General features: G+C 45.8%; 1 protein-coding gene across 1 annotated transcript in view; it reads left to right on the top strand.

Moving 5' to 3' along the window:
- znf385c (zinc finger protein 385C) overlaps positions 1 to 13,057 on the top strand; it is a 77,946-nt gene extending 64,889 nt beyond the window's left edge. Inside the window, exons 4-8 of the mRNA XM_041956831.1 lie at positions 1,055 to 1,286; positions 7,345 to 7,713; positions 7,863 to 8,050; positions 9,366 to 9,464; positions 11,777 to 13,057. Of these exons, the coding sequence (XP_041812765.1) occupies positions 1,055 to 1,286; positions 7,345 to 7,713; positions 7,863 to 8,050; positions 9,366 to 9,464; positions 11,777 to 12,007 (1,119 nt within the window). The 3' untranslated portion in view covers positions 12,008 to 13,057. The remainder of the gene's footprint in view (positions 1 to 1,054; positions 1,287 to 7,344; positions 7,714 to 7,862; positions 8,051 to 9,365; positions 9,465 to 11,776) is intronic.
- Positions 13,058 to 13,630: the final 573 nt, after the last annotated feature.

Below are 13,630 nucleotides of genomic sequence, written 5' to 3'. Positions count from 1 at the left end.
TGATGCTCAGGTAATCATCCACATTTTGCTCCTGATGAAAAAGTATTTTACTGTTTTTCAAGTCTCTATTTATTCCTCACTTAGGAGTCTTCAAGGCGAAGTCCAGACGCTTTACTCGACTTGCTTGGTGCCTGAGGATTTGCATGATTTATTTCTTGAGGAAGTAAAACTGGATGAGAGCTCAGAAGGAAGCATTGCAGTCTTACCTTGCTCCACTTTTCAAAACATGCACCCTTTGGGGAAAAAAAAAATATTTTACACTTAATCCTTCATCCTTAATCCATCCATCTCTTAAATACTGAGGGTATGAAAATGTCCATATTACTCAGTATTCTCTATAATTACTGTTTTTAGGGAAGTTTTCCACACTTTGGATTTAATTTGGAGCAAAGCTCCTTTTTTATGATGCTGAATGTACTGACTCAGTGGTTGTTCAGGTTCTGGTTCCCTCTATAACTATCTCCTGCCCAGGCCAGGAGCCGATGAGAACTGATCACCGGAGGTTGTTTTAGCTTTTAATGAGTGATATCTGTATTGATTTCTCTGATATTCTTATGTATCTTGCTCTGAAAACAGGGGCTTTGTCCTCGGCTTGCACGGGGCCGTGAGAAAGATGAGAATGTGAAGGTAAAAATCGTGATCCACCCGTGTGTGGAGATGTTTATTTGCTGCATTGCAGTCAGTTTGTGGGTTTGTGTGCTCGTGAGCGCTCAAATGTGTGTGACATTAGTATGTGTTGCCACGTGCTGAGGACTTGCAGAGGCTGACTCTCACAGTGCACATTAATAGGGTAGTTGTGGAGATGGGATCCTCTCTCTTGTTGCATATTACACATGCAATTATACCTCTGGCCTCCCAATGTGCCATCGCTCTTATCAGGTGGAAACAGACTCTCCTCCTTGCAGCTTGTGTATGCCTGCGAGAGAGCAAATATTCAGGCGTGAATTTTAACATTTATTGCACGTGGGCTGCACTCTCCAGCAGATAATACATCGAGTCAAACACTCCTTTCTGCTTTTCCCTCCCAACCTGGTTTTCTCTCATTTTCCCGCAGAACCAAGCAGAGGCCCACTACAAGGGCCACAAGCACGCCCGGAAGCTCAAAGCCATGGAGGCGCAGAAGAACAGGCAGCGACGAGCCGGGGAGGCCTCATCCACGGGGAGGGAGAGAGACCGAGACCGGGACCGGGAGCGGGAACGGGAACGAGATCGGGACCGGAGCAAGACGTCCACATCCGAGGCAGCGCTTCCCGCGCTCATGGATACGAGCTTAGTGGAGGGAACAAGTACGTTAACAGACAGAGAGATCGGAAGAAAGCATCTCTTGATGATCACTCTTGGTTCCCCCTTCTGCTCCATTTCATCTCTCTAAACCCCCTCCACCAACGCACCTCTCTCATCACCTTCCATCCTCCTCCCTCACATCTTGGCCTCCCTTATCTCTCTCCCGCTGCTCCATTGTGTTACACTTGTGATTACGTCTTCTGTACACTTTATCCTTCAGCCTCGTAGCCCCCGCGTGTTTCTTTACATTGAAACCTCAGCAATTTCAACCCACTCTATCACCCCCCCAAAACCTCCCTGACCTGGCCCTCTGTCCCTGCGCCCTGTGATGGATGGAGGGCTCCGAAGCTGTGGGATTGTAGGATGTCTGGGAGCAAGAGATGTTGTGTAAATAAAGGGGCTGTCTGAGATCGATCGTAGCCTCACTGGGGTGGCTTTTACCCCCTTTGCCTCTTAATTTCCAGCTCTTGACCCCCCTCCTCTCCTTCCTGCTCTCTCCTATCCATCTCGGTTAGATAGAGAGGGTGGTTGTAGGTCCAGAAATCGCGCTGGCTGAGTTGAGAGGGAGCAAAATAGCGGTGAGACTTTTCATTTGAGGGGCTGTCAAATAGAAAAGAAAGTTGAAAGAAATCAAAGGCACTCATCTTCTTTGACAAAAAGTTAAAATGTTTTCACATTGGTGGTGTAAATATAGACATTTTAAGTTTTGCCAAAGAAAGAGGAACGTGTCGGTTTTCCATCAGCAGCATATCTGAGTGTTCCACGCGCCATGGCTGCAACTCTGGCTTGGAGAGCATGACTTACTTCAATGGCACTTTGACTGCAGAGTGAGCCCATTACCTTCTCACGTTGCACTCGTCTGGGTCCACACTTTTCATTTATCCATCCGAGGTGATGGGAGAGGAGGAGCGGCACAGCAGTTTTCTCTCTCTCCTCTGCTTTCCTGCTACATCCTCCCCTCCACTTCCCCCCGCCCCGGAGAAGATCGCTATCTGGGAAGAATTTCAAAATGCTCTCCAATGCTAGATGGAATATTAGAGAAGAGATATGACGGTACTGAGAGAAGTGGGGGACAGTTTGTACTTTACCCCCCTCCCCTCATAGACATGCTCATGTGCACGTGGGTACACACACAGACATGCACACTTCTTTGCCTTGAGCGCTAAGAGTCTCCTTCAGAAAGGAGAAAGTGGACAAAAGACTGAGAGCCTGATAACGCTCTCATCAAATCTCATTTTAATATTCCGCCGTTGCAAAAGAGAGCTCTGAAAGAGGGGAAGCAGCAGTGGAGACGAACGCGACGATGAGTGGAAAATGAAAGATAAGATGAAATGAATGAAGGAGACAGACAGAGAGAGAGAGAGAGAGAGAGAGAGGGGGGGGGGGAATAAGAGAGAAAGAGTATGGAGGGAAGGGGGGTCATTGGAGAGAGAAAGTAGATAAGTCATAGCTAGTTTTTATGATGTGAATAATTTATTTTACAGTTCCAAGGCAATTTTGTGAGGAGGAACACTCTTTAATAAGCCCAATTGTGTGATTGGCCTAATGTGAAATTGAAATGCAGCAGTGCGAGCCAGTGGTGGCATGCAGCACAATGCCAACCTGTAATGGAATAGCGCTCCAAATTAACACTCTCTGAAATGAGTTATGTCTGCCATGAAACTGAAGGCTGGTGGGGAGCTGTCTGAGGGTAATGCCCACACTGTCTGCCATCAGGAGCCAATAACACACCTGTCGGCTGTTCCTCGAAGCAGCCTGTCTGGCTCTGAATAAACACACTCTAGCCCCACAAGGTCAGCCTCCTCAGCTCCGTTAGAATAATGCACATTCAGACGCAGAAGGCAGCAAGCATTCCCGTACCACCTTTTGACTGTGAGGTGCTGGATGGAGTTCAAAGTGTGCTTTTTCTAAGGTGCACAAGAACAAATGATGAGTCACAATTGCTTTCCAAGTGTATTTGGGAAAGTGCCACAGTGGAATGGACAAGGTAATTAAAATGTATGCCTTGTCACAACAGTTAAGAGAAATAGCCGAACCCTTAAACAGCAGTATGACAGGGCCAGACCCAAATGCAGGACCTTGGATTGCTCAGGTACCAACACAGCTTCTACACCAACGGGGATGTCATACAGATTGTCAGTTAAACTATATAAATATGAGGATTTCAGCGAACGCTCAAGTGACAAGGCCCCTCTGGCGGTCTCAGGAATTATGGCTCTTGTCCAACCAGCGAAAGAGGAGGTGGTGTCACATTGGCACACAGTCCACACAGGGAGAGAGGAGTTTTTTCTCTGTTTTCCACTGGTTGGTTTCTTTCAACAATCGCCACGATCGCTAACCTTAACTATGTGATTTTTATCGTAACCATGACGACAAAGGTCCCCTAACCCAAACCGTGATGTTTCCCCAACCTTACTAAAATGATTTTGTACCTAAACCTTGACAAACCACGTCCACAGCGGTGCAACATCATTTGTTTTTGAAGGCATTGACAAATGATGTTGTCGTGTTAGCAGTGGCGTCAGATCAGAGGGAAATGACAAACAACGTATTTTGTTGCCATTTGGGGGAAATGCAGGACCTTAAACTGCTTGAGTACTAACACAACCTCTGCACCAATGGGGATGTCCTGTATGTCGTCAATTTCAGTGCCTCAAAACTATTAAATGTCCCATGTTGTCATGCTGCACGCAAGGTTTTTACAAAACTCCTAAATTCTATCACAGTTCCAGTGCAGTTAAACTTTCTAACACCTCTGACTTTCTACAGATATTCTTCAGTCATTCAGAGTGCCACAGCATTTTGTAAGTGCAGGAGGGAGGCAGGGAGGAGCAGAGAGTTTTCAGTCTTACAAAGGGGCTAATCGATGCTTATAAACCATGTCCCAGCCCAACAAAGGAGGGAGTGAGCACACAGCAAGCGAGTGAGCGAGCGAGCAGCCGGCCGGTGCCCAGAGACAGAGGGTCTGCATCAGTCGCGACAGGCATCAATCACCCTCGACTTTGATTGACTCCGCTGTTGAAACCGTCGTCGCGGGGTCTCTGTCTGTCACCACAGTAATGATGATTTGAAGCGAGGATTTTTCTCCAGGGAAGTTGTTTATGTTCTGAGGCTGCCTCGGATCACAGCTCCCCTGCTAAACCCAGCGCTCAGTGTCTGTATGTGCATACAAGCGTGTGCGTAATGAGTTCAGCATTCATATTCATTTGCTGTTTGGCTGTGGTTAAAGTTCTCAGTGGATCAATCTGCTGAATTGAGATTTCTTCAGATGTGTTTACACTCTAAAAGCCTGTCAGACTTAATTGGACAGTTAAAGCGTGGATTAAATCCTCTTCATGTTAAAGAAAAGTGACGATTGCGAGCATAACATTGATCCAAATATCCATAATTTGCTGCTGTGTTGTTCTGCTCCACAGAGGCCCTGCTGGCACTGCCAATAAGCTGGCCTTTGGTCTGACAGTTTGCCAATGTTGGTGGCACTTTCTCTCGTCATGTAGATGGTTGTAGAGCAAGTGGGACGACTGACAAGCAGACAGAAAGGGAAGAGGGTGGGAGAGGCTTTTCTTAATTTTTTATCAGTTTCACAGGATTTTTGACCCCAGTCTGCAGCAAAAAGACAAAAAAAGTCTTTTCACAGCTTCCCATCAGGGCTGCAGCTAACAATTACTTCCACAATCAATCCGTGTTGTCGTTTTTTACAATAAATCAATTCATCTTTTCAGTCTCTAAACAGTCTGAACTGTGAGGTGATATCTGGAAAGTGATTGTTTTGTCTTAACAACAAGCCAAACCCCCCAACAATTACATGTAATTCACAATAATGAAAAAAAGCAAACCCTCACATCTGGGAAGCCAGAATCAGTGGAAGCCAATTTCTGCCAAGAAAAAAAAAATCAATGAAAAGGTAGTCATGATTAAAATAAAGAAGATTTAAAGTCAAAGTATGCCTATTTTTTCATCGTGGCTAACTTACCAACTCTTTCTTTTACTTGAGGAAGAACCAGTGGACCAGTTTGATTAACTCCTTGATTGCTGGACTAATCCTCTCATCACTATTTTCAATATAAGAGAAGATTCACTGCTGTTTTTTTTTTTCAGCTGGCTTTTAAAAAAATGAAGATATCTTTAGCTAAGCATAGATAGATGAAATGAGTCTTTGCTAAATGAGGCCCCTCGTGATCCGTCTTTGGATTTTCGAGGGCTTTGATTCCCACCAGCCTCCATGTCTTCCTCTGTACGGCTCCTGCTGAATCCATTGATCAGTATCGCTCCCCTCCAGAGACTTCTCAGGTGGCCATGTCTCTCACATAAGCTCAGGATCATACCTACCCCCGCCCCCCACAGAGGAGCTCAAATCCCTCAGGGGTCACTCTCATTACAGCGGGGGACTGTCTAATCTTGCTCCTATATAGGTTCTTTTTCTTTCGCGGGAATGGAAGGGGAAGGCCCTTATCTCCAATGATGAATTTACTCTGAGACGTAAAAGGGGAAATCAATGGAGCAGTTGCATTGAGGAGGGCTGTGAGTGTGTGTGTGGGGAGAAAGCGCACTAAATGAAATGGAGATATTCAGCAAGCGTAGCGCACAGTGCTCTGGGGTGAAGTGTGTGACTCCCTCGGGAGGGCAGTGAGGTGAAGGTGAGATGTGTAATGGAACTCCAGTGACTTATCGGCTGGACCCGGCAGTCGATGGGTTTGTTTATATTGACTGAGACTCCGGTCCACTTGATATTTAAATAGTGAGGGAGAAGGGAGGGAGAAAGGAAGGAGGGAGGAGGCTGATGGCATTTACCTGCCTAAACCAGTGCTTATGTAGTTTGTTCCGCACGGTTTAAAAGAAAGGCAGATATTATATCAGGAAATGGCACAAAGGTAGCACTTGCAAAAACACTCTGCATTAAAAGAGAAATAGTTGATTCAGCCAAATTTGTATTTGAGCTCAAAAAGTTAACTCAATTTGAAAAGGGTTTAGCAGCATGCAAGAGGCTTTTTCTTCCTATTTATTCAGGCTCTTTTTTTTTTCTTTTTTTTTTTTAAGGCATCAAGCTTTGTTGGGATTATATTACCCACAGTGGAAAAAGCTGAAAGTCAGTGTTTCAACTACTCACTTCATGTTGAAAAAGTACATTAATAACTCGAGAAAAAGCAATTAGCCACAAAACTCGGTTCCATTACTTTCATTATCCAGCACAGCTCTGTCAGCTTCGTTGATTTTTGTAAATATCTGCTCATTCTAAATGTGGTGCAGCAACACTTTCAGACATGTTGGGACAGGAGCAACAAAACACTGGGAAAGTTGTGGAACGTTCCAAAAACACCTGTTTGGAACATTCCACAGGTGAACAGGTTGATTGGTAACAGGTGATAGTATCATGATTGGGTATGAAAGGAGCATCCTGGAAAGTCCCTTCCCCACAGAGAAGCCGAAGGTTTCATATGCGCCTCCGCCGCTAAACAAAACCAGCTGATTCTTCAATGTAGGCATATCTGTGGCTAACGTTAGCCGGCCGGCTAATAACACATAGCACGGAGGAAGCTTTGGAGTTACTAGCAGTGCCATTTCTCCTATTTTCGGAGATGCTAAATGCCCCAGCACATTTCGAGCCGACCAGTCTCTACCGAACATTCAAAAAATGAACTCCTTTGGTTCACTCTCACTACTCTCGTAGTGTTTTTAGCCACAGCAGGAAGCTGTTTTTAGCAAAAAAAAAAAAAAAAAAACTCACTGTGCACTACCTGCACAGCACCAATCAGCAGGAAGTCACGTTGCTTGTGAATGGAGTGCAGCATTTAGCATCTAAACAGGCAGATATTTCTCACAGGAGTTGGTTGAGACCAAAAACAGAACTAAAAGAGAGTGAATATTGGACGTGAAGTCATTCAGAAACAAAACTCCAGATGAATGATAAAGCTGCTCCATAACTGCTGAATATGTTCATCATATCAACTTAAAATGTGACAATTTGTCAACTGTGTTTTCACAGCATTTTTCCACGGCCACAAAATAATGATTGAACCGCAATTTGCTGATATTCTCCTTTATTTCTACCGTTTTATGCAGGTCTTCAGCCTGATTTAGACCCAGCCAACCTGGAAGTGAAGCTCGAGGAGAGTCCCAGGAGCTCAGTTATGCTGACGCCGGTATCAGAGGTCTCCTCTGTGGAGCTGGTCACCCTGTCCCCTCCTCATATTTCACCTTCCTCACAGCTCTCAGAGACTGCCTCAGACACCAGTGCCCCCGAAGTCCCAGAGGCTGCCGAGGCCGCGGGCCCAAACACTGAGTCGGGCAGCCACGCAGACACGTCCAGCACAAATGGGGAGCCACGCACAGACGAGGACAAGGACCCCAAAAAGAGCAAGGCTCACCTCCATTGTCCTGTCTGTAAAGTCACAGTCAACTCCGTCTCCCAACTGGAAGCACACAACAGCGGTAAATAGTTTTTCTTGCGAGGCTTTTACATTTGAAACCGACTCTATGGTTGATCAAAAATTTTGTGGATCTGAGCACCAAATAAAAACCTCTAATGTTATTTGATTTGAGCCACAACTGATCTGCCAACTCTCTGCTGTCTCCACCAGGTACAAAGCACAAACTGATGCTGGAAGGTCACAGTGTTCTGCCTCGACGCAGGGGGAAAGTGGTGGCAGCCCGCGCTGGCTGCAAGAGCAAGCGACTGGGCAGCAAAGGCAGCGTCGGCGTGCCCAGCAAGAACTTTCAGTGCGAAGTGTGTGAGATCTTTGTGAACTCTGAGACCCAGCTGAGCCAGGTAAGGCTCAAAAGAAGCACAAATATTTAGGTTGTAGCGCATGTATGTGTCTAGCTGACAATTTAATGCGCTGCTAACATTGCGGAAGAGGAATTTAGAGATTTTGAGGCAAGATTTGGTACAAATGAATGGATGTGGAGCAGCTGTGGCCAAAGGTATGACTTTATTAAACCCGTAGCACCACAAAGACTCTGGTGGCTGTGAGGTATCAGAGTAGTAGGTACAAAACGGCAAGAGCCAACACTCTGGGACTTCTCTGTCCCTCCTGTGCTGCATGAAATGAAAGATGAGGAAGGAAGCAGGGGCTTGGCGAAGTCCTACAGATTTGTCAAGGCACGCTTAGCGAGAGTGTTGCTAACCTGATAGGATTTTGTTCCAAAGGGCATAGAAGTACTGTTGACTCTGCAGGGAAAAGCACTCTAGCCCGATCACATCAGGCATTAGAGAAAATGTTGCATATAATTACCTCACCTCCACAGACAGATGACGCGGCCACAGAATTAATCAGGAAGCTGAGCTGCGTGCACATAGCTAGCAATTACCCAACACATCAAGAGGCTGATATCACACCCTGAACTTGGACCAGACTGACCTCTAATGTTACAATTAGACAAGCTATCGCAGATGATGTGTATTAAAATGATAAATATGAATGATGGGATTTTAAATACCTCACTTAATCCGAGAGACCGTTTTAGCATAACCTTGATGGAGGATGGCGTAAATCAAAGCAGCAGTTTCATTTACAGCCACATGAATGAAGCCATTGAAGGCAGGCTGTGAGTGCGGAGCACATTCGAGCAGCAGCTATTTTTCCACATTACACAGATATAATCTCATGCTATAACTAACTGCAAAGCTCTTCGGTGAGCAGGCATTTATTTACCGCTCATTACTGCAGTCGGCTAATGCCTCCTGTATTTAATTTTCTGGTTACATTGGCATCAAACCAGGTTTCGGAAGTAATTTCTCCCTTTTGATGTTCATTAAATGCTACATCTGAGCGAAGGGATTGTCTTGGAAACGTTACGCTGGAGTGGAATGTGGGAAAGATACGGGGCATGTGTGAGCGCCCAGGCTGCTCAGTCTTACATAAACATCCCCTATCCCAGGAGGACATAAGCCTGTTAGTACTGCAGCCAGAGAAGGACATAGTGTGGTTGTGATAGTAAGTAATGTGCTGTAATTTCTGTGCACTTCAGTCATACTCAACGTGTATCCATTATTAATTCAGCAGATAACATTTGAAGTTGTTCCACCGTGGTACAGCAGATGCTTGTTAGCTCACTGATGGTATTTCTGTCGGTCTCGGCAGCACATGAATAGCAGAAGGCACAAGGATAGGCTGGCCGGAAAACCACCCAAACCCAAATTTACCCCCCACAGCAAGAGCCAGCCAAGCTCCAGCTTAGCGGTAAGTCTCAGCATAAAGACACAGACAAACAAAACACTGTCACGCAAATACGCGCCCGTGCACACACACTCAAGGAAGACAAACGACACATAATTGCTTTTCTCTCACGGCAGATATGCTTGAACATGCTGCGCACATGTGCCAAATGTGGAGTAAATTCAGCCTAGCTTGTGAACTAATGCATTTTTAAACACAAGATTTAATTTGTCTCCATTACAGCTAACTGATTTGACCCGGGCCCCGAGTTAAAAAACAAACAGATCCCATTACATTGCGCTCAGGGGCTTCTATGCCTTGGTGAGGCAGCATGCTCGTGTGCCCGTACTGTCATAGAGGTTAAGCACACTGTTGCACTCGGTGAGTCCCCTACCCCTGAGACAGGTCTAAAATAGTCCTGCTCTCCCCCACTGACCAGCTCTGACAACAGCAGCCTGAATCAGCACTCCAGATTAATCACTTCTCTGCTCCTTTCATATACACACCTCCCCGTCTCTCCTTCTCCCCATACTCCTCCTCCTCCTCCTCCTCCTCCTCCTCCTCCATCCTACAGAACGTGAGATGGAGTGGCTATGCAGGCGTGGCTGTGTCTGCCATGAAGAAAGCGTTCAGCCAGTACAATCTCACCTCCCTCTCCTCGCAGGTCAGTGGCGGGAGAGGCCGAGACTGGGGTTGGATTGGAGGGCGAGAGCTTCAGATGGCTGGACTTTAGGCCTGGCCACGGGCAGGGGACTGAGCAGGGATAATGTCAAGTCATTGATTGTGTTTGTTTGTTTGTTTGTCATACACGGGGTGCTGCTCATTTTTCGATGCTGTCAATGGAGTTACGAAGCGGGAGGAGCTATTTCACGTGCCCCTGCTTTCTGGAAGAATCCCATTCATGATTCCCATCGATGACGTTACGTGACTCACAATTGGAGCACTTATGTGGCTTTTGATCGGCATATACCTTTCCCATAAGATATCTAGTTCTTAAATAACACGTGGAAGGTACGAGGCTGTCGATATAAAGATTTCAGAGAAGGTATCGACGACTCCCAAGGTACTTTCGGCAAGAAAAATCCGATCACAGTTCTGTTTCTTGGGCATTGACTGGAAGAAGGAGCTAAAGATTGATGCTGAAATGTGCAGCTTAAATCAATCCACTTTTGGATTAATTCAGCAGCTGTGACGTTGTGTTTTGTTCACAAATTCAAAGACAATGATTTGTGCCTCTGAATGGCTTCATCTATAGCTCATTGGTACACTAGACAGACAAAACATGATTGGTCTAAAGCTAAATTGAAATAATTAAAACTGGTAGTCCTGACCTAAACTCCCATGATTAAATTGCAATGAGGATGGCGTTAAAAGAAACATTTGAAATGGGAATACAGAATGGGGAAACGCACCCCTCCCTCTTCACAACTCCACAAGGTGTAGATGGACCTTAGCTCAGTCTGTTGATCCTTTGGACAGTTTGTGGAGGTCAGTGGAAAATTAACAAAAAATATATCAAAAACAATTGAATCATCTACAGGAATAAGCAACAGCTTCAGTAAATTTCTGATGCTTGATCCTCCTCTCGGACCTCTTTGTGTCATGAAATGATTTTATTTGTCACTAGTACCATGATAGGGAGATCTCCATCAAACACTTGCCCCGTAGGCTTGAAAAAGTTAATGGTTCGTTCATTTGCAGAGGACAGCAGCTGTAGTCAGCCTGGATTCACAGCAGTTACATTGAATTCAAATGGCAGCCCAGAGACACGGCAAGAAGAACATATTAAAACATTCATAAAAATCTTGGCAGCGAAGTCTCCTTTCACCCGTATATTCAGTATGCTCCAAACAGTTGTTTCTTTGCTAATAAATTGCTAAACAGGCTGCAAGGGAGCAATGGTGCATGAGACACGTAAGCAGCTATTCTGCAGAAAAACAGTTTTAAACCAGCTTTTCAATGACCCAAAGTTTTCGTAGCAAATGTCATCGAGGTTGATGTCCGTGCATCAGTGAGTAAAGCATTTCACCTAAACATCCCAACCATCCTTTTAACATCCTAGAGCTTTAAAGTAAATGGCTGCCATTTAACCCCTGAACCAGCTAAAATGGGGTGTGTCCATACTGTAGTCCTAGCATTAGCCTGCTGTGTGTCGCTGCTGACTGTTGGTGCAACAAGCTCTCAGGGACCTGGTTGTGGGTGGTGTTTAGTGTGGAGCTATGGGATTCTTTAGTGTAAGAATACATTCCTCTATGTGTGTTTGCCCAGTAAACGCTCTGCCCTCACTGTCTTCTTCTCTCACTTCTCACCGTCCCCGCACCCCCTGTCTTCTCCAGACCAAACTGGCCTTGCAGAAGCAGCTGACCAAGAGCTTGACAACTGGCTTCCTGCCCAGCCCCCTCACCCCGCCAACCCTGTGCACAGTGGCAACCAACCCGCTGGCTCTGCGCCACCCAGTGGGCACCACCACCTTCATCCAGACCCCCTTCCTGGGCCCTGCGCTGTTTCGGCCTGCCCCGGGGCCACTGCGGGCCACACACACACCCATCATCTTCTCCCCCTACTAAAGACTTGACCCACTTCCCATTTGAGCTCCAACCTCGTCCCTTTACCAAACCCCAGGCCCTCCTTCAGTGTGACCCACGTGACAAGGCCACACGCAAACTATGCAGCCCGCCTGACTTACGATGGAAAGAGTGCACAAGCCCTGACGCTCGGTAGGCCTTTAGGCCTGAGAGCTGTTCCTATCATAAAGGCCAAGATCCCCCGTCATGCCTTCTTTCTGCTCCTCTTATCATGACCGAAGGAGGAGGACAGGCCTCCAGACAGTGACTGGCGCACAGAGGCCGTTTTTATAGCCATTTCATGGGTCAAAGTGGGATTATGGATATTATTGTGTAATTTATTAGAGAACAAATATAGACAAGTCTAGATGTATGTTTAGTGTGGTTGCCACAAAATAAGGTCCCTTTACTTGATGCTCTTTAAAAGCGTTTTTAACTTATTGCTTTGGGGGGTTTTATGAAAGGTGGGAAGACCGTAGTTCATTAAAGCAGCTGAACATGAGTCATCCTCCTGTATGGCTGGACGGGCCCATCTCATTGATCACTGTTTTCCGCTAACTAGCTTAAAGGATGCTCTGAGGTCAATTTCATCTTGCATATGGTAATTATCAGACAGCTCTCTGGACAAGCACCCCTTGTTAAATTAGAACATTTCAAGGACGTTTGTGAGTCCTCATTGTGGGCGGTACGTGAAGCTAGAACTACACACTGTATGTCCATTAAAACCCTGCTTTAGCACCATTTTGCACCTCAAGCCTTCTCCCAAACACTTTCCCGAGCCCCGACTGTATAATTATAACATTTCTTTCTTTCTGAGTCACAGCCATAGTCAGAGCCCTCCAGATTTCTTTTCCTTCCCCGTTTCCCCAGGATTAAGCACTCATTAAGGTCCAGAAAAGGTCAGCTTGTCAACTTGACTTTGTTTCAATTTGCAAATCTGTCTTCGGAATGATTTTTTTCCTTTTCTTTCCTTTTTTTATTTTTTGCTCCAGCGCATCGTTCATGCAAGTGCAGCTTGGACATTATGCACTGGCCGAGCTAGCATGAAACATTTTTGCAGCTGTGGATGTCTTACATTGCAACGCACTATTATTTCTTTCCCGTCACGACTGCTCTTTTTCTTTTCCTTCCTCCCTCACCCCGCTGTCGTCACCTCGCTGCTGCGCTTCATTTCTGCGGCGTTAACTCAGCATGAGATGATGATTATGATGAGGAGGAGGGAATCCCCCCGCCACCTCCCACCCCTCCACCAATACATGCGCACACAATCACACACATAACGAAAACACAACGGATAACTTGAAGACTTGATGGGATTTCAGAGCGCAGTGAAAAGTTTGGATGACAGTGGGTGGGGAGGCTGCTCAGCCAGTACTTGACTGACATCCTGTTGCAGTGTCTGTGCACAGCGTGGGAGGGAACAAAGCACAGTGCCATGGCAACCACATTAAAAGCACCTTAAAACTGATTTACTTACAAAAGCAATGAAAATTGTGTTGATATTCACCTTTTTTTGCTCTAGGTGTATGTTTTTACGATCCCATGTCGATTTCAGTGAGAATTTTGCTTGGAAAAAAACAAAAAAACAATCAGGTGAGAGTGATCACATTATGGAATATCCATAAC

This window comes from Chelmon rostratus, chromosome 17 (assembly GCF_017976325.1).
Source record: "Chelmon rostratus isolate fCheRos1 chromosome 17, fCheRos1.pri, whole genome shotgun sequence".
Classification (NCBI taxonomy): Eukaryota; Metazoa; Chordata; class Actinopteri; order Chaetodontiformes; family Chaetodontidae; genus Chelmon; species Chelmon rostratus.
Note: the sequence above shows the minus strand (reverse complement) of the source record. Positions and strands in the feature narration are given on the sequence as shown.